General features: G+C 43.8%; 1 protein-coding gene across 6 annotated transcripts in view; it reads left to right on the plus strand.

The window, feature by feature from the left end:
- Positions 1-20,750, plus strand: part of dock8 (dedicator of cytokinesis 8) — a 325,410-nt gene that overhangs the window by 253,631 nt on the left and 51,029 nt on the right. For all 6 annotated transcript variants that reach the window (XM_068030192.1, XM_068030191.1, XM_068030196.1 and 3 more), the window contains 7 exons: positions 6,090-6,185; positions 7,662-7,811; positions 9,350-9,463; positions 11,408-11,563; positions 14,002-14,141; positions 16,595-16,764; positions 18,094-18,236. In XM_068030192.1, coding sequence (XP_067886293.1) covers positions 6,090-6,185; positions 7,662-7,811; positions 9,350-9,463; positions 11,408-11,563; positions 14,002-14,141; positions 16,595-16,764; positions 18,094-18,236 — 969 coding nt within the window. The remainder of the gene's footprint in view (positions 1-6,089; positions 6,186-7,661; positions 7,812-9,349; positions 9,464-11,407; positions 11,564-14,001; positions 14,142-16,594; positions 16,765-18,093; positions 18,237-20,750) is intronic.

A 20,750-nucleotide genomic window follows, 5' to 3' on the forward strand; every position in this document is an offset into this window, starting at 1 on the left:
TATGCATACTCTCTGTTCTCTGCCAGCCAGCCAATCTGCTATCCATGTTAATATGTTACCCCCTAGACCATGAGTTCCTACTTTGCACAATCACCTTGTCAAATGCCTTCTGGAAATCGAAGTACAGTATCTCAACGGGCTCCCCTTTATCCACAGCACATGTTACTCTTTCAAAGAATTCCAATAAATTGGTTAAAACCATGCTGACTATTCCCAATTACCTTGAGTTTTTCTCAGTGCCCAGCTGTAGCCTCCTTAATAATCGATTCTAACACCATGCCCACAACAGACGGCAAGCTAACTGACCTATAGTTACCTGTTTTCTGCCTCCCCCACCCCCCCCCCCCCTTCTTGAATAGAGGGGTTATATTTGCTACTTTCCAGTCTGATGGAACCTTTCCAGAATCTAGTGAATTTTGAAAAATTGACACCAACGCATCTACTACCTCATTAGCCACCTCTTTTAAGACCCTAGGATGAAGCCTATCAGGTCCCTAGGACTTGTCAGCCCACAGCTCCATCAGTTTGTTCAGTACCGCTTCCCTGGTGATTGTAATTTCACCAAGTTCCCCTCTTCCTTCCACCTCCTGATTTACGGCTATTACTGGAATGTTTTTTGTATCCTCTTTAGTGACGACAGAAGCAAAATATTTGTTCATTTCATCCACCATTTCCTTATTATCTACTATTAACTCCCCATTCTCGCTCTCTAGAGGACCAACACTCACTTTACTTTTTTCCTTTTTAAATACCTTAGAAACTCTTGCTATCCATTTTTACATTTGTAGCTAACTTCCTCTCATACTCTAATTTCTTTCTCCTGATTAACCTTTTGGTCATTCTCTGCCTTTCTTGATATTCTGACCAATCATCTGACCTGCCTCTCATATTTGCACAATTTTATGCTTTTTCCTTAAGTTTGATGCTTTCCTTAACAACTTTATTAACCGCAGATGATGGATCCTCCCCTTCAAATTTTTCTTTATACTAGGAATATACTTATTCTGAGTATTCTGGAATATCCCCTTAAATGTCTGCCACTGCCTTTCTATTGATCTATCTCCTAGCCTAGTAACCCAGTTCACTTCAGCTATCTCAGTTTTCATGCCCACATAGTTGCCCTTATTTAAGTTTAAAGTACTAGTCTTAGCCCCACTCCTCTCTCTTTCAAACTGGATGTAAAATTCAATCATATTGTGGTTGCTGCTACCTCGAAGTGCCTTTACTCTGAGGTCATTAATTGATCCTGTCACATTACACAACACCAAGTCTAATATAACCTGCTCTCTGGTTGGTTCCACAATGTACTGCTCCAAGAAACTATCTTGAAAGCATTCTATGAACTCCTCATCCAGGCCACTATTGCCAATCTGATTTTTCCAGTTTATATGTAGATTAAAATCACCCATGATTATTGCCATCCCTTTATCACAAGCACCCAATATTTCTTCTTGTATACTTCGTCCTACATTGTGGTTACTATTAGGGGACCTGTAGATCACTTCCACTGGTGACTTCTTTCCCCTACTATTCCTCATCTCCACCCAAACCAATTCTACATCCTAATCTCCTGAACCATGGTCATCTCTAACTATTGCACCAATACCATCCTTGATTAACAGTGCCACCCCTCCACCTTTTCCTCGCTTCCTATTCTTCTTGAACATCATAACCCCTTCAATCTTCAGGACCCAATCCTTGTCATCCTGCAGCCACGTCTCTGTAATGGCTATCAGATCATATTTGTTTACTTCAATGTGCGCTATCAGTTTGTCTACTTTGTTATGAATGCTACATGCATTCAGATACAAAGCCTTTAGTTTTATCTTTGTAACATCTAGTCTTGACTGTTGGTGTGTCATTAGATTTTTTCTTTCTGTCCCTTCCTGCCATTCTCTTACCTTCATTTCCCATATTACTATTCTGCTCTCCTGCCTTGACTCCACCCCTTGGTTTGCTACATCTAACCAGGTTTGATCCTTCACCCCCCCCCCCCCGGCCCCTTGTTTAGTTTAAAGCCCTCTCTACTTCCCTAGTTATGCGGTTTGCTAGAAGACTGGTCCCAGCACAGTTCCGGTGCAGGCCGTCCCAACGGTATAGCCCCCACTTCCCTCAGTACTGGTGCCAGTGCCCCACAAACCGAAACCGACTTCTCCCACACTGGTCTTTGAGCCACATATTCATTTCAGTAATCTTATGTGAACTGAACATAGGTGTTCTGCAAAGCGGTCACCCAATCTGAGTTTGGCCTCCCCAATGTAGAGCAGACTGCAGTATGAGCAATGAATACAGTATACTAAATTGAAAGAAGTACAAGTAAATCACTGTTTCACCTGGAAGTAGTGTTTGGAGCCCTTGACGGTGGGAAGGGAGGAGATAAAAGGGCACGTGCTGTATCTCCTGTGCTTGCATGAGAAGGTCCAGTGAGAAGTGGAGCAGGTACTGGGATGATTGAGGAGTTGACCAGAAAGAACTGTCCCTTCGGAATGCTGATGGGAGGGGAGGGGAAGATGTCTTTGGTGGTGGGATCATACTGGAGGTAGCGGAATGGCAGAGGTTGATCCCTTGAATGTGGAGGATGTTGGAATGGGAGGTGAGAAGACGGGGAATGTTATGGTGGTTTTGGGATGAAGGGGCAAGAGTGAGAGCAGAAGTGTGGGAAATAGAACAGACACCATTGAGGGCCTTGTCAACCATAGTGGGGGGAAGTCAGCTGAGGAAAAAGGAAGACGTATCGGAAGCACTGGTATGGAAGGTGGTAACGTCAGAACAGATGGGACGGAGATGGATAAACTGGGAGAAGGGAATGAAGTCCTTTCAGGAAGTGGGCGTGAAGCAGTGCTGTCAAGGTAGCAGTTGAAGTTAGGGGGCTTATAGTGGATTAAAAACAAGAAATGCTGGAAATACTCAGCAGGTCTGGCAGCATCTGTGGAGAGAGAAGCAAAGTTAACGTTTCAGGTCAGTGACCTTTCATCAGCTTATAGAGGATATTGGTTGAAAGCCTATCCCCAGAAATGGAGACAGCGAAATGAGAAAGGGAAGGGAAGAGTCAGAGATGGACCATGTGAAGGCAAGGGAAGTGCAGAAACTGGAAGCAAAGTTGATGAAACTTTCCAGTTTGAGGCAAGAGCTGGGAATGGCTCTGATACAGTCACCAAAGTACAGGAGGAAGATGGAGGGAGGGGACCTGAGTTGGACTGGAACAAAGAATGTTCCACATATCTCATGAAAAGGCAGCCATAATTAGGACCCATACGCGTTCCCATAGCAACACCTTTTATTTGGAGGAAGGGAGGCGTCAAAGGAGAAGTTGTTCAGTGTGAGAACAAGTTCAGCCAGGGGGATGAACACGGTGATAGATGGAAACTGGCTGGGCCTCCATTCAAGGAAGAGTGGAGAGTAGAGGCCTGCTATCCCGACCCGAACCCGATGGGACCTGAAGACGTGTCGGGTTTGGTTCAGGTCGGGCCCATCTTCTGGGGCCGGCTTTCGGGCTCAGGTCGGGTCGGGCCAAGTCCAGGTCAGGTCGAGTCGGGTCGGGTCAGGCCGGACACACACGGTAAGTCCTTTGCCGGTAAGTATTGAAATTAAAAAAACTTACCTGAGCTGGGAGTCCGGGACGAGACTGAGTCTGCGCAGTGAGCAAGTGATGTCACTATGACATCATCGCGCATGCGCTGCTGCAGCTTGCAGGTTCGGTGTCAGGAAGGTAAGTAAACGGATGGTTGGGATCAGGTCGGGTCGAGTTGTGGCGGATTCGGGTCAGGTGGGGCTCGGGGCAAAATCGGAGGGACTCGGGCCGGTTCGGGTTCTTTTTCCCGACCTAAAGCAGGCCTCCAGTGGAGAGCCCTCAGACCATCCTAGTGGGGATGGAGGTGTAGAAGTATTGGACATCCATGGTAAAAAGGAGACAGTTGGAGTCAAGAAACTGGAAACTGCTGAAGTGACGGAACGCATCAGAAGAGTCACAGATGTTGGTGGGAAGAGTCTGGACAAAGGGAGAAAAAAATAGGGTTGTGATAGGAAGAAGTCAGTTCTGTGGGGCTAGAACGTGTGCAACAATGGGGGTCTCTGTGTGGATCTTGGGAAAAAGGTAGAAGCGGGCTGTTCAGGGTTGGGGAACTGTGAGGTTGAAGGCCATGGAGGGAAGACGTCCAGAGGATATGAAGTCATTGGTAGTCTTGGAAATAATAGCTTGTTGTTCAGTGGTGGGGTCATGGTCCAGAGGAGGAAGGAGGAGGTGTCACAGAGTTGGTGTTCAGCCTCCACAAAGGAGAGAGAGATGGCTTGTTGTATGAAATGACTAGAGGTTTGGAATGAATGACATGTGTTTCCCCATTGGTTTTAGGATTATTGTGACACTTGAACATGCTCCATCCTGAAACCAGCTCAGGAAAATTTCTGTGATTCAGTCCCAATCAACCAATTTTCTATTTTGATAATGATGTAGTGATATTTGACTAATTTGCCATTGGGCTCCTCTATTAGTACTCAACGGGTACAGATTTGATTGCTCCTTATACTCACAGTCTAACAGAAGATGAGAGAGTACATTTTTAATATTTGCTGTCTGATAACACCTTTACACCCTATTGAGAGATCAAACAAGTATGCTGCAGTCCTGTCTGTGTACATGTATTAAAAACACTAATTCACAAGTGACTGATGCTTACACTCCTTTGCTGTTTGTGTGGCAGTCTTCCTTTTGAACACACTCCAAATGGTTTTGTTTTGCCTTAATAATAATCTCTTTCCCTAATAATAATCTCTTTCCCCACAGATAAATTTTCTTTCCTTCTCTGTAAGTGTATCCCTTGCTGAAGGCACATGTTGAATCTTAACAGTCGGTTCATGTTGCTTAAGGACTAGGATTCATAACTGTAATCACTTTGCTGAACTCATTTTCTTCAGTAATATAAAAGAAAAGGGCCAGTTGTCAGTCGTACTGCATTTACTGTCATGCTAAGTCTTTATTATCAAAAGAGCAGTCAAAACAAATAGCCCCTGCATTTCAGTTTGGACATGTCCCCTCATTTCTTCTATGGTAAGTTAATGTCACAGTAGTTTGGTAGTTAATCAAAATTCTTATTGGATGTATAACTTCTGTTCTAAGGTGGGCTTGTATATTATTTTAGACCAGACAGTATTATCTGTGGTTGCTGGGTCACAGCTGTCTCTTCCAAAGAAGCAGTGGAACCAGCAGTTGGACATAAGATTAACTGTTGGATGAGGCTTACTGAGTTCAGAATTGATTTTCTGGCCAGTCCGTCAAACTAGAATATCGGCCTCTTTCTGAGTTCATATGTTCCAGAAACCTGATTGCCCACCCCTGTTACCTCTGGAACTGCCTGGCAGCGAGTAGCAGTAAGCCCAAGGTGGTAGTGGGCCTAAGGTGCACAAATGGAGAGGGAGTGGGCCGAGGCCCAGAAAACAACTTCCAGCATTTGGCCCCTTTTAACTTGACCTCTGCCTAGCTAGATAATGCAATGGCAGTCCCCAGCTACACCGCCAGTATTTCTTGGCCTTGCCATGGAGGGCTCCCACTTACTGGTGGGATTTTCACTGGAAATCTGCCTTGCATCTATAATGACCCTGTAGCCAGAAAAATGGGTTGAAGGGGTGAACGGATGCCTTGTGCTACTGCAATAAGAGAAATCCAGCCCCATATAACTCTCAATATTGCTGTAGGTCTACACGTTGTTCACATATAAGCAAATGCTGATTTATTGGATAGCATGAATATTCTTCACTGTGAGCTCGAGGCACAATCATATAAAGAATGTATTATGCATGCACAAAACTGTTTGTCAGTTACTGTCTTATTTAAATTAAAAAAATGGATTTAGGTAATCACTGATAGAAACATAGTTCAAATCTTTTTTTTCTGAACAGGTGATACTTTACATAACTATTGTAGTATTTAATCAGGAAAATTAGAAAAATCCTACACTGCTGTCACAACGTTCAGCCGTTGCTATGTTCAAGTACAGGGCAAGGGCTGGGAAATGACAAATCTAGAAAAGATTTTTAAGAAAGGCCATCCCTTTTTCTGCACCTTTTGTAATATCTTGATTTTAATTATTTTCCAGCAATTTCATGAAGAGTTAGCACTGCAGATGGTCGTCAGTACGGGAATGGTGAGAGAAAATGTCTTCAAGTATGCCTGGTTCTTCTTTGAACTTTTGGTAGGTCCGCTTGCACTTTATCAGAAACCAATTGGTGTCATTATAAACTATTTCACACAGACCTATTTTGAAAATGCTAGGCCATGTCACAGGCTGTCTTGTTAAACCCACTTCCTCCTTCCAAACCTGTAGCTCTTTTTTTGTTTTCCCTCTCAGATCTCAAGGCATTCTCTTTCCCTTGCATTTTGGTTTACACCAATTGTTTTCTTTTTTTTTTCTTTCCTGCTCTTTTTCTTCCCATAATCCTTTTCCACTTTGTCAATTTCCAACTTTTCTTTTTGAATTTTAATTGGATTCAACTTGTACTTTAAGTTCCATCCCCATATTCTGTTTGCTGTAGTTTTTCTGTTTCATCTGAATCCGTCTAAATGAAGTGTGCCCTTTTCTTAAATTTTATCAGGGAATTGTTTGACATATCGAGTAGCACATGGCTGCAGATGTAGAAAATATATTTTCCTATAATGTAGAGCAGCCTACTTGTTAGAGGAAAATTTGATAAAGTCATACTTGTACCTGCCTTATGGGTACAGTCATAGCTCAGGGGTAGCACTTTTGTCCCTGAGGCAGAAGGTTGTGGGTTCAAGTTCCACTCTAGAGACTTGAACACAAAATTTAGGTTGACAAAGCAGCCCAATTGATTGACACCCAATCCACCACCTTAAACCTTCACTCCCTCCATCACAGGAGCGCCATAGCTGCAGTTTGTACCATCGATAAGATGCACTGCAGCAACTCGCCAAGGCTCATTTGACAGCACCTTCCAAATCCATGACTTCTACTGCCCAGAAGAACAAGGACAACAGGCACATGGAACCACCACTACCTGCAAGTTCCCCTTCAAGTCCTGACTTGGAAATATATCGCCATCCCTTTATTGTCACTGAGTCAAAATCCTGGAACTCCCTCCCTAACAGCACTGTGAGTGTACCTACACTACATAAACTGCAGTGGTTCAAGAAGGTGGCTCACCACCACCTCCTCATGGGCAATTGGGGGTGGTCAATAAATGCTAGCCTCATCCCCATGAAGGAATTAAAAAAAAAAACTCCAATTACTGAGGGAATGTTGTAATGTTGATGGGACCATCCTACAGATGTGACATTAAAGCAAAGCCCTATTTACTCTCTCAGGTGGATGTAAAAGGTCCCATTGCACCATTTTGAAGAAGAGCAGGGGAGTTATCTCCGGTGTACTGGCCAATATTTATTCCTCAAGCAACATCACTTAAAAAGAAAAACTGGTCATTATCTCATTGTTATTTGTTGGATCTTACTGTCCACAAATTGGTTGCTAAGTTTCCTACATTAAATCAGTTGCTATATTTAATGGACTGTAAAGTGCTTTGGGACATCCTGAGGCAGTAAAAGGGATTATATAAATGCAAGTTCTTCCGTTTTTCTTGGCACTTTTAGTGATTTGTGATTTCACAAATGTTCTTATAATGATTCTAGAAAACATTTTTATTATGAATGAAAGGTTAAAAGCATGGCCCAGTACTTTTGCCAGATGGACAAGCAGGGCTCTTCCCGAAAACTGCGCTTTTCAGATCGCTTTAAGGATGACATCGCCACTATTGTCAATGTTGTTACTGCGGAGATTGCCACAATTCTTGTGAAACAGCAAAAGGTAGTTTTTTTCTTAAAAATATCTGTACTTTATGTAGAAATGCTTAAAGAGACTGTCACCAAGATAAATCTTGTCAGACAATTAGCATTGTCAATTATATCTGCTATTTTCACCCCCACCCCCTGGTGTGCGGGAACGGGTCGGTGGCAGGGTGGTGGGTGCGGAATAGAATATCAGGATCTAGCAATCCGACTCTATTCCTGTCAGTTTAAATGTTTACAAACCCAAATCAGGCCATCAACGAGGCTTCTGCAAAAAGCACCTCTGCACCTAATTGACATTCAAAAGTTGAGGCTCGATGACATCATCAGTATTGGGGCTTAAAGTTAACTGTAAGTGAGGGGGAGGCCTGAGCTGTCAGCTTCCTGGCAGCAGATCCAAGGTGGGAGGCGCTTACTGCCTAAAGCAAGTACTGAAGTTCAGCATCTTTTAACCTCCTTGTGGGCCAGGAAAAGCAAGAGTGCTCCCCCAGGCCTCACAAGGAGCCTTCATGTCTTTCTCTGAATCTCTCAGAATAGTATCTGGACATTGCTGTGTGGCATCATCATCCAGAGATGGTGTGTCTTCCATGCTGCACGCTTGCCTTACACTATCTATTCTTGTTTCCCCTTTTCCATGTATACTTTAAGTGCCTGTGAAGTGATTTGGTTAGTTATTTCTGGGCGGAGGTTATTCCAGTCTCTTATGGTATTTGGTATGAAGCTGTTCAGCTACACTTGCGAGCAGCATTGGCGAGGCACAAATCTGTCAGTATTTTCCCTCCTGCAGTGGACTGCTTGTTTAATATCTGGTGGAATATCAATAGCAACCTCATGGTGAACTGCTTTGTAGAACAGTGTAAGCCTACTCAGCTGTCTTCATTGTTGTAGTGGAGGCCACTCCAGGGAGTTCAGCATTGACGTAGCAATGGGCGTTCTAGCGTAATCATTGAAGATGAACCGCACTGCACTTCTTTGAACCACTTCCAGTTTGTTTACAAGATAGGCTTGGTAGGGGTCCCAGACCGTTGCTGCATACTCCAGTTTGTATGCAGCAGTCTTGACTGTTTTGTCGCATTTGGTTAGATTTCTCTTCAGAAATCCTAGAATTTTGTTTGCGTCGTTTACAGCATGGTTTATTTGGTGTACCCACATCATGTCACTTGATAGGAGGACACCAGACCCAGTCATAGCCTGGAGCCATCTCCTCCTGCTGACTGTTGGGGACCAATGCCACGATTCCGCAGTTGCGGCCTCCTGCCGATACTTATCTTTTTGCTGACCAGCAAGGCAATCAATCTGGTCAGCCAGGAGTCTGCCCAAAATTATTCAAATGAGGCCTTCCATTGAGATGGGCAGGACCTGCACATCCCCAACCATGCTCAGTTCTTTGCCCACTACTCTGCTCCCCCATACCCTCCTTGACTCCCCACTAATAGAGTTGTTAGTGCTTGAAGGAATTGCTTTAGAAATAAATCAAAAATGTTACAAAACATTTTATATCCTTGGAGGCATTTTGTCAGGTGGTGAAATGTTGATTTTACATTTTCTTACTCTTAGGAAGCAGAACAAGCAGAAAAAATCAACATAAGCTTGGCATTTTTCCTGTATGACCTCCTTTCCCTCATGGACCGTGGCTTTGTATTTAATCTCATTAGAAATTACTGCTGCCAGGTAAAAAAAAAATGTTTTCTTGCTGCATTTCTGGTGTATAAATCTTAAGACAACTGAGAAGATAAAATATATTCTTCCCAAAACAACTTTGCAGTAATTCAAGCACCTAGTAATATTCTTTACAGTGAATATTTAGAGAAACTGGGTTACAAATGATCAAATGCCTTAATTGCATGTATCATGAACTGACCCAATGGAATACTGATATACATATGCCTAACACATTGATCTGAAATTACATTGTCTCTGCTACTTTAATGCTTCTGCTAAAACAGTGAGGAGAGAAATTTTAGACAGACCATTATTATCGCGTGGTGTAATTTCAGGGACTTGGTCATTTCTACCATTGATTTTTGCCTTTTTCATATATTTTACTCCATCATTCAATTAAAAAAAAGGTTTGTTTTCTTTTAGTTTCTCATGGGCGAACTGGGAGCAGACAAATAACCTACTCCCAGTGGCCCTGCCAAAACTAGCTCTGTAATTGACTCTTAGGAGTTGCACCAGAATTGCCTGATTTCTTTCCATTTCTGCAGGGATCCTTTCCATGATGACCTGGAGATGTTTGGGACTTTAGCTGTTTATAGATTATGACAGTGTAGTCACATTGGGCTGGATTTTATGTTCTCTCCTGTGGCGAGTTTGAAGGCAGAGAGGGCGTTTAATCAGGCGGGATGGTGGTGGGTGGGGCCTCACTACCTTCTTCCACCCCAATTAAATCTGTGGTGGGAAACCCGTGGACCATCATTCACCTGTGGCCTGGGTTCATCAACGATCCTGGGCCTCGGGTAGGTGCATTACCGGCAGCAGTCACAGCCTCCACAGTGGCGCTGCTCAGTAAAAGAGCTGCCTGTCTCTGATTGGCCAGCAGCTCTTGGCAGGCTGGACTTCCGTCTCCTGATTTCATAATCCTGGAAAAGGCCCACTGGTGCCCAATTAAGTGCCTGACTGGCACGTAATGCAGCGGGCCTTCCTGAAAAGAGGCGACGCGGGGCTCTCATCGGCTCTTCAGCTGGTGGCCGAGCCCCCCCCATCATCTCCACTAAATACCGCCCATCCTCTTACTTTGTGACATGGTTGCCACCTCATTGTACTCCATTAAAAAAAAACCTAAGAGCACAATTCACTGCCTATTAAAACACAATATAAATAACATGTGCTGGTGAATTCTGGGGCTAAAATTACCTCCGGGGCAAATTGTACTGCCAGATGAAGGTCAGGCCAAGACTTTTGACCACCGCTTTGACTTCCGCATGACCCCAATCTTACTTTCTGAAGTTTGGGGCTTATTAATTATGCAGGGTGGGCTCTCAGAAAATGAGACAGCACTGCAGCGGGAAATCGATCAAGTTTTCAGGCCCCATCTCCCCCCTAACTCCCCCATCATTTATATGTGGCAGATGATCATGAGGCAGTCAGACAACTTCCCTGCTGAGGAAAGGGAAAGAAGATTCCTTGCTGCGCTTCCAATGGCGGGTGCACAGTGGGTCTCCCAACCCTAATTCTCTTCATTTTCTGCTGCTATGCTGCCCTGTTTTGGGTAGGAGAACCAAGGAGAGTCCACCCCTCAACCTTTGGCCCAATTCTGATCAATATTGAGCTAGCTAATTTCTGCTATGGTGTTCTTGGGTTTCAACAATTAGCTACATCATCCTTGGAATGGAGACACAGACAGAATTCCAGCTGCTGTTCACTATCCAGTAATTCATGCTGACAAATATGTTCATGTGTGTGACTTAACTGTGATTCCCCCATAGATGAATAGCATGACAACATCACTGTCTAGTTTCACACATGAATGGTCACTTGGGTGAATTACTGGGCAGCTGCTAAAGGAAAGAAAGCAGACAAAATTGGAAAGAATAACTAATACAACTAACCATCTGTATTAACAGAATATGATGTTGGTTTCATTAACATTCTTTTGAACCCACTCCACTGTAGCTGTCAGTCAAACTGCAATCAATGCCTACCCTCATTTCTATGCGACTGGAGTTTCTGAGGATCCTCTGCAGCCATGAACACTATCTCAGCCTGAATCTTTTTTTCATCACTAATCTGTCTGCACCAGCTTCTCCATGTCTCTCAATATCATCACAGGTAAAGACCAGCATGCAGCAAATTCAGACTATTTTGTTTTGCGAACCTTATTGTGCATTTTGCTTGGACTGCATAGTGTATGGGAAGAGCCTTGTGCAATTCCACGTAATATGTTCCATTTGCACAGATGGGAAAATTCTGATCTTGTGCATTTAGACATCAGATGTAGCTTTGAGACAAAGTAGATATTTTTCTCTTTTACAGAAACCCAAAATTTGGGTGTGGTTGATGGCCAATATTGGAGGTATATTTTGCTATTGGGTTTCCTCCAGCTGGCAGAAAGCAAGCACTTATCACAATTCTAGTTTAACACTTCTCAAGCAGCTAAATGAGCTGCCTAACTAGCAAAGAAGTCAAAAGAGTCTAGTCAGCATGATAAAAGCTAAGAGTAGCGCTAGCAGGTAATGTTCATGAATCCTGGTCTACTTCACCAGCACCAACATGCTTTTATATTGGACATAGGAGCGGGAATAGGCCATTCAGCTCGTTGAGCCTCTTCCGCCATTCAATGCGATCAATGTGATCCACTTCAATGCCTTTTTCCAACACTATCCCCAAATCCCTTTATGTCATTGGTATTTAGAAATCTCTGCTTTAAACATACTCAATGACTGAGCTTCCAGAGCCCTATGGGGTAGATAATTCCAACGATTCACAACCTTCTGAGTCAAGAAATTTATCCTCATCTCAATCCCCTGGTTCTAGACTCCCCAACCAGGGGAAACATCTTACCTGCATCTACTCTGTCTACCCCCCTCATTGTAGGTTTCTATGAGATCACCTCTCATTCTTCAAAACTCTAGAGAATACAAGCCCAATTTCCCCAATCTCTCTTCATAGGACAGTCCCACCATCTCAGGAACAAGTCTGGTGAATCTTCATTGCACTCCCTCTATGGCAGTAATATCCTTCCTAAAGTAAGGGGACAGAAACTGCACACAGTACTCCAGGTGCAGTCTAACCAAGGTTCCATACAATTGAAGTAAGACTTTGCTACTCCTGTACTCAAATCCTCTTGCGATAAAGGCTAAATAGTGCCTTTTATGTAGAAAAACATTCCAAGGTGCTGCACAGAGGCATAATCAGATAAAATGGATCCCAAACTAAAGAAGAAATATTCAGAGGTGAGATCAAAAGCTTGATGAAATTTTCAATGAGAACCTTAAAGGAGGAGATGGAGTTGGATGGGTTTAGTGAAGGAATTTAAAAGGTGAGGCTAACATGGCTGAAAGGACATCTGCTAATGAAGGGGCGAATGCAGAGGAGATGCACTAGACGGCAAAGTCAGAGGAACAGAGAGAGTTCTACAATGAGTTGTACGGCTGGAGGAGGATACAGATATAGCCCCATAAAAAATAATCTGCTACAAACACCAGAATATCCCCACCATGTTTATTGGAGAGAGTGCAGAAAAGATTCACGAGAATGGTTCCAGGGATGAGCAATTTCAGTTATGAAGATAGATTGGAGAAATTAAGACTGTTTTCTTTGAAGAAGAGAAGGCCAAGAGGTGATTTGATAGAGGTATTCAAAATCATGAGGGATCTGGACAGAGTAGATAGAGAAAAACTATTCCCACTCGTGAAAGGACTGAGAACGAGAGGGCACAGATTTTAAAGTATTTGGTAAGAGAAGCAAAAGTGAGATGAGGAAAAACTTCTTCATGCAGCGAGTGGTTAAGGTCTGGAATACGCTGCCTGAGAATGTGCTGGAGGCAGGTTCAATTGAAGCATTCAAAACGAATTAGACAGTTAGATGAAAAGGAAGAATGTGCAGCGTTATGGGGAGAAGGCAGGGGCATGGAACTGAGGGAATTGCTCTTTCAGAGAGCCAGTATGGACTCAATGGGCTGAATGGCCTCCTTCTGCACTGTAAAGATTCTGTGATTCTGCGACCCCCGTCCCCCCCGTCCCCCACAAGGTTTTACCTTGCAGGCAGTCTGATATTCCACAGGCCTGAATCCTGTGAGCTGCATCAAGATGCCTGCTTAGGACTGGCAGCTCACTTGTTCCATTTAAGTGATGCCTATGCCTCAAAATGGTTCTGGCCCCTTTGCCCTAGGCAACGGTGGTCTGCAGGTACATTCTGCCAGGTAGCTATTCAAAAGATAAAATCCACCTCACTGACTTCCTGATAAATTTATAGTGGTATCAGTTTTGTTTTCCTATCATTTATTAACTGAACAATATGTGAAATGTGGCTAAAATGCTTCTGTCTAGTTGACTGAACTTAGTATATCCTGCTGTAAATATAAGCTGTGCAGGTCATTTTTATATAGTGTACTGTTTGTATGATTGTTATACACGACATTAGTGGTCTTTTACCGATGGATAATCATTGTGCTTCAGGCTGGGAAAGTAAACTAAACCTAGATTTTAGATGAGATTGTTTTTCACAATTTGTATGTAAATTTCTTTGATTTTTTTTTATTTCACCAGAATTCTAGTTCGTGCTCAAGCGTTCAAGACCAAAAAATTGCCAACATGTTTGAGCTTTCAGCTGACTACCGTCAACAGCACTTCCTGACTGGGCTTCTCTTCACAGAACTTGCAGCGGCCCTGGATGCTGAAGTAGAAGGGTACGGGTTGTAACCTCCATTTGCATTTTGTAGTGGGGATTGCTGCATTTCTGTGAAACAAATGAGTTCTATATTACAGACTCACATGACACCCAAGAGGGATGGGCAGAAGATCTTGGTGCTCCAACACAGGCGTTCAGCTCCCAACGTCGAGCTCCGTGGTGTGGGGTGGGGTGGGTGGAGGGGTTGGTACTGGAAGATCGGAGCAGCAGTGGCCCGCCACAGAGCCTGACGCCAGACTTGTTGGGCCTGGTCTTCCCAGCGACAGCAAGGCTCCATGGCGGCCCCTCTGCCGCTCAGCGATGGGACCCAACTTTAACTATTTAAATAAACTTCGTGGATACATTTAAATTGAATTACTGCGATCTTACTGTCAGATCTGGATCTTCCGTGCGACGGGCGGCACTCACGCCTTCACTTTCCTGTCCAGGGAAAGCCAGTGCCACCAAGGTGGGGAAGGGGGGAGCTCAGGATTTTTAGTGTAGTGGTGGGGGTGGGCAATGCTGTCCTTTTAGCCTAGGTGGGTGGGGAGAGGGGTGACCGATGCCCTTTGTGCAGTTGTGGTGGGGGCGAGAGGGGTGACCTCTGCACTTTGTGCAGTTCAGGGGAGAAGGGGTCAACTCTACGATTTTGGTGTATTGGCGGGGGGAACGGGGAAAACAGTTATTTTCGGTGTAGTGGTGAGGGGGGTGGTGGTGCTGCGGATACAAGGTGCTACTCTGCAGTCTCTGGGCAGGTCTAGCAGCCCTTTAAAAATGGCACCAGCATCTGCGCAGAGGCAGCTGACTCCATTCGCGGCATGACCGAGGCTGCCCTTGCCATGTGATTGTGGGGCGGCCCTGCGTATTTTAATGAGCTGCCACGCTCAAGATCGTGGTGTCCCACGGCCCATGCATGTGGGCCACCATGGAAAACAAAATTCAACCCACAGATTGCCGTGGAATGATAGAACTCCAGTTCATTCCTACAATGAGTCCTCAATCAGGGTACAAATTAAAGGTTAGGTTTTTCTCTGCAGCAGGGGAGGGGAATGGAGGGAGTCATACTGACAGTCTTGCACCCTTCCAAGTGATCAGCTGAAGATCGACATTGACAGAGACCTGGGAGCAGGTGGTGAACGATGAATGGCAAAGGGAGACTTAAAGAAAGCAGAAGATTATTTAAACTATATTGTTGGGGGAAGGAGACAGAAAAATTATATGACCAAGTATTGCTGGGTGTCAGAGCACAGTTTCACTAAAAATTCTCAAACAGCTGATTCATAGAGCAGATTAGTTGAACAAAGCTTGCCACTGGCCAGCAATCTGTATGAAGGGAGATGAACAGGTTCTGAAGCTATCACATTTAGAGCAAAGTTTCAACTCTTCGTTTATTCTCTTTGATGTACTGTAATGTTTTTCAGTGAATCAATCGAACTAGATTTCAGTGAACGTTACAAAGTTTCTTTCCTCCAGTTACCTTTCATTGTTGCACCCATGTGGTGCTATTCTTGACAAATAACACCTGACAATGTCAAATACACAGCTGAGTTTCTATAAAATTGCTCTTAAATATATTGCCATAAAACCTTCCCTTATCAATAACTAATTACGAATCAGAATTGCTAGTCTGCCAATATAGGTGTTAAGGTACTCAATCGTTTAATCATAGCTATACCTCTTGTTTGCCTGTTGGGTGATTTGCTAAGAACAACATTATTGAGTTTATTCCAATGATTTCCTCCTTGGAATATGAAGTGAAAAGTGTTATGGTCACAGAAATCTAGCTTAGGAAGCAAAATGTCAGTTGAATACATGTTAGAATGTATTTGGGATCAGTGGACAAGTCTGGTACAACAACTGTAAGAGTCTAAGTTGAGGCAAGGCTCATCAAAGGAGAAACCACCTTGAGTGTAGATACATGTAGTTTTTTTTATATTTGAGTGTTTATTAAGAACTATATTTAGACAGAAAAGTCCAATATAAACCTGAAAAGAACAGCTGGTCCTAACCAAATCAGGCTTAGATATCTTCAGATATGATCAGTTATTAATGATATCAATCCCACTGGTCCATTCTTGGCTGGGCACTAGACTGCCAATGGACAACATACTTAAAGATATGGTTAGTTGAAAGGACTATTTATTATCCAAAGGACTATTTATTATCTATCATCTATAAACCCTGTTAGCAGCTTTTCATGAATTTGTAATAGGTTTATGGAATTGAGGTGACCTCGTACTCATAAGGCTGAAGAGGAATACCTCTCTGTCCAAAATTTGACAGAACATTTTCTTTTGTTCATGTTCTTTTATTTTAGTATGTACCACTGTCAAAAGTTTATAATACATCTAATATCAGATGAAGTATTTATCCAGTCAAGTAAAACGCAAAGAAGGGAGATTTTTAATAGTTCTTTGTAGGTGAGTTAATTGTAGAAAGGGTTGAACATCTGGTATCTGCTTACTCCTGCAGGATAGCAAAGGTACAGAAGAAGGCTGTCAGTGCTGTACTCAGTCTACTGTGTTCACACGATCTGGACTCTCGCTATTCAAAACCAGAGATTAAAACAAAAATAGCTGCATTATACCTCCCTTTGATAGGGATTATTATGGATACATTGCCACAGCTCTACGACTTCACAGGTACAAGCTTTTCATATGTTTCATACCTGTTAGAGCAAGAGTCTACTGGTATCAGGCATAACTATGATAAAATTTAGCAATTACTACTAGATAATTATTCATCAGAGGAAATTCATGGACCCTTTGCTCCCAACAGGAGGTACACTCAAAGGGGCATGGATTGGGGAAGTGAGGCTACCTTATTGTAAGCCTGTCTATGACCTATAGTGCCTTTGAGCATGGCCTCCCAATGGTGTGTGGAATTCATGAATTTAATCTTACATTTCAACGTATGTGTTACTGAGAGTTAACAAAAAAACACTTATGAAAATACAAAATAAAGAGCAGGGTACACAGAAGAGTCCCATACGTGAGATTGTTTCAACATTGTTTCCCTCCAGTGTCTCCCCTTAATATTTCTGTCCAAAAGGCAGTGATTGATAATGAGGTAAGGTTTCATGGATGTTAACAGCCCTCCAGTACCTAAGTCTTTCAGTTGAGACATTAAACTTAGGCCCTGTCTGCCCTGTCAGGTGGACCTAAAAGATTCCATGGCACTATTTCGAAGGAGAGCAGGGGAGTTATCCCTGGTGTCCTGGCCAATAGTTATCCCTCAATCAACATCACAAGAACAGATTATCTGGTCATTATCACATTGCTGTTATGGGAGCTTGCTGTGTGCAAATTAGCAGCCATATTTCCTACATTACAGCAGTGACTTCAGAAGTACTTCATTGGCTGTAAAGTGGTTGTGAAAGGTGCTAGAAAAATGCCGTCTTTTCTAAGCAGTTATCCTTCATGTGTGAGCCTTGACAATGATTGCAGTGGATATTGAAGATAATCAGAGCCAAATGCAAGTCTGTCTTCAAGTGTTATCCACATTGCCAGCCTATTCAGACCTTCCTGTAAAATTGGAAAAGAGCCCAACCAGACTGGCTAGGTCACCAGTGTGAATCTTGCACACGCGCAGTTATCAATTGTTGCTGAATCTGCGGCATCTCATTAATGGGGCAGAGTCAGTAACAAGCGAACAAGGTTATGGTGCAAAACCATTTCCAATGAAGAAGGTCTGTAATGCAACTGGAGCGTTAATCATCATTTTTGCTGAGATCCCTCCACCAGAGAGAGTGGAACCTGGTTCCAGGACAGGTCCATGCAGAAACAGTCTGAGGAAAGGAATTGTTCATTTGCAAATAAAGATCATTACTGTCTGTTTACACTTTCATAGCATCATTTGTCTTGCAATACCATCGAACAGTAGGTTAAGTTTGGGAACTGAACGTCATCAGTCGTACCTGCAGGTTATACTTCACCTTCAAAGGTTTTTTTAATGTGTGTTTGTTATTTCAGATGCCCGGGCTAGGAAGGTTCGTCCAGGTAGTTCAGATGGTGACACAGATATCAGCCCCATCAATCATTCTGTTGCCTTGATGATAGCTGGAAATCCTGTAAACACAATGCTGAGGAGCACTGCAATTGCTGTTTCATCACTGGTATGCTGAGATCCTCCTCTGAAGGATTTTGTTTTGATTGAAATTCTAATAGGTACCATGGGCTGCATTTTCCCCATGGAGACAGGAAACGGGAGTTGTTCTCTGGTCCTGAACCGGCCTCCGGTAGGAGACTGATTAAAATCAAGATTTTCAAGTGGATGAGCCCGGTGTCAGGGCGGCACGGTGGCGCAGTGGTTAGCACCGCAGCCTCACAGCTCCAGGGACCCGGGTTCGATTCTGGGTACTGCCTGTGTGGAGTTTGCAAGTTCTCCCTGTGTCTGCGTGGGGTTTTCTCCGGGTGCTCTGGTTTCCTCCCACAAGCCAAAAGACTTGCAGGTTGACAGGTAAATTGGCCATTATAAATTGTCACCAGTATAGGTAGGTAGGTGGTAGGGAAATATAGGGACAGGTGGGGATGTTTGTTGGGAATATGGGATTAGTGTAGGATTAGTATAAATGGGTGGTTGATGTTCGGCACAGACTCGGTGGGCTGAAGGGCCTGTTTCAGTGCTGTATCTCTAATCTAATCATAATTGGCATAGAGGCAAGTTCCCTGTCAAATTAAGGGCAGTGGGCCAGTTCTCGAAGCTGGAGAGCCAATCAGAGGCCTTCTAGCTTCAGAAAAGCACCTGGCTGCAGTATAAGGTAAGTAACTGGGAGTGCAATTCAACAAGAAGATGCCTTCTCAGCCAATTCTGAAAAACTTTAATAAAAAAATACAAAAAGCAGCCAAGCCACCACTGTGTTGGAGGTGGTGGTGGGGGGGGAGAGATGGTCGGGAAGCGGGAATAACCCCTCTACAGGGGGGTCTTTGGCTTACCCCGACCCAGGCAAGCAGGGAGGGCCTGTAGGCCTGCCAGCAGCGCTGGCACCCCAGCCTGTCATTGTGTGTCCGCCTCCTGACAGTTGATCTGTTTCCCCCCCCCATCATGTTAGGAAACTGGAGGCTGACTGGAAAATCCCAGTGGGCCTCCATTACCTACCTTTTAATAAGGCTCTTAATGAGCCTAATTGCTTGCCCACCTCATGGGGGTGGGTGGCCTTCCCGGACCCCGAATATGCATTGGCAAAAATGGCCAATGTCAGGAATGGGTTCAGAAAGCCAGCATACTGGCAGGCCTCGTTATTTTTGGGTCTCGTCCGCCTCCATTCCCAATGTTGGCGGAATCTGAAAATCCAGCCCTTTTCTTAAGCTAGAGAAAGGAAGTAGTTGAAAATATGCTAGTTTCATCATGAGCATGTTGTTCACAAACAACACAATGACATTTTTGTGTTGTAGTGGCATATTTTGGTGCAAATTGTGATATATGGGATGAAATTGTGCTCTGTAATCTTTGAGTACCAAAATGTGTTTCATGTAAACCTGTTAAAATGTTTGTGTGCAACTTCATGTAATTTGATTTCACCTAGTTGCATCTTAAAGGTTTGTCAAACACTTGATAAATTCGGTACCCATCAAAGTGTGATGATCTGTCCATTGAGTTGTATTATGTATTATAGTATTTAGAATCTTCTTCCTTTGTTGGGCTGTAACTGTCTAACCTGGTGAGTTGCTTGCTGTGCTGTATTATGTTGTGCTTATAATATCTGACAGCAGTTAGGAAAGAGGGTATTGATGTGTTGTGAACCAAAATGTTGCACATTTTTGTCAGGTTTTTTTCTCTTCCGTGCTTCCTCCTTTCCCGCCCCCCCCCCCCACCCCCACCGCTCACCTCTCTCCAAGGCAATGCACCACTTTTGGTTGGGAGCTAACCTCCCTATAAGCCTCTACCAATGTGTCTCTTAGAACACACTCATGAGTTGCTCAGCTGTCAGGCTGGTTGACTCTCCCTTCATGCAGGTGGAACTATTCATTGATGATGGCACAGTGTTTAGCTCCATTCACAATTCTTCAGATAATGAAGCAGTTCCTGCCCACGGGCAACAAGGCTTGGGCTGCTAAGTGGCAAGTAACATTTTGTCCACATAAGTGCCAGGCAATGACCATCGCCAACAGTAGAGAGTCTAAACATCTCCCTTTGACATTGAATGGAATTATCATCGCTGAATCCCCCACCATAAACATCCTGGGAGTCACCATTAACCAGAAACTCAACTGGACCAGCCAGATAAATGTCATGGCAACAGGAGCAGGTCAGAGGCTGGGAATTCTCTGCAAGCAGCTCACCTGCTGACTCTCCAAAGCGCCTCTACCATCTATATGTCAGGTATGCAATGGAACACACTCCAATTGCCTGCATCTGCAACAACACTCAAGATGCTCAACACCATCCAATACAAAGTAGTCCACTTGATCAGCAGCCTATCCACCAGCTTAAACATCCACTCCCTCCACCACTGGTGCACTGTGGCTATAGTGTGTACTATCTATAGGATGCACTGCAGCAAACTGCCTAGGCTTCTTCAACAGCACCTCCCAAAACCACAACCTCTACCACCTAGCAGGACGAGAACAGCAGGTGAATGGGGACATCATTGCCTCCAAGTTCCTCTCCAACTCACACACCGTCCTAA

This window comes from Heterodontus francisci, chromosome 4 (genome assembly GCF_036365525.1).
Source record: "Heterodontus francisci isolate sHetFra1 chromosome 4, sHetFra1.hap1, whole genome shotgun sequence".
Classification (NCBI taxonomy): Eukaryota; Metazoa; Chordata; class Chondrichthyes; order Heterodontiformes; family Heterodontidae; genus Heterodontus; species Heterodontus francisci.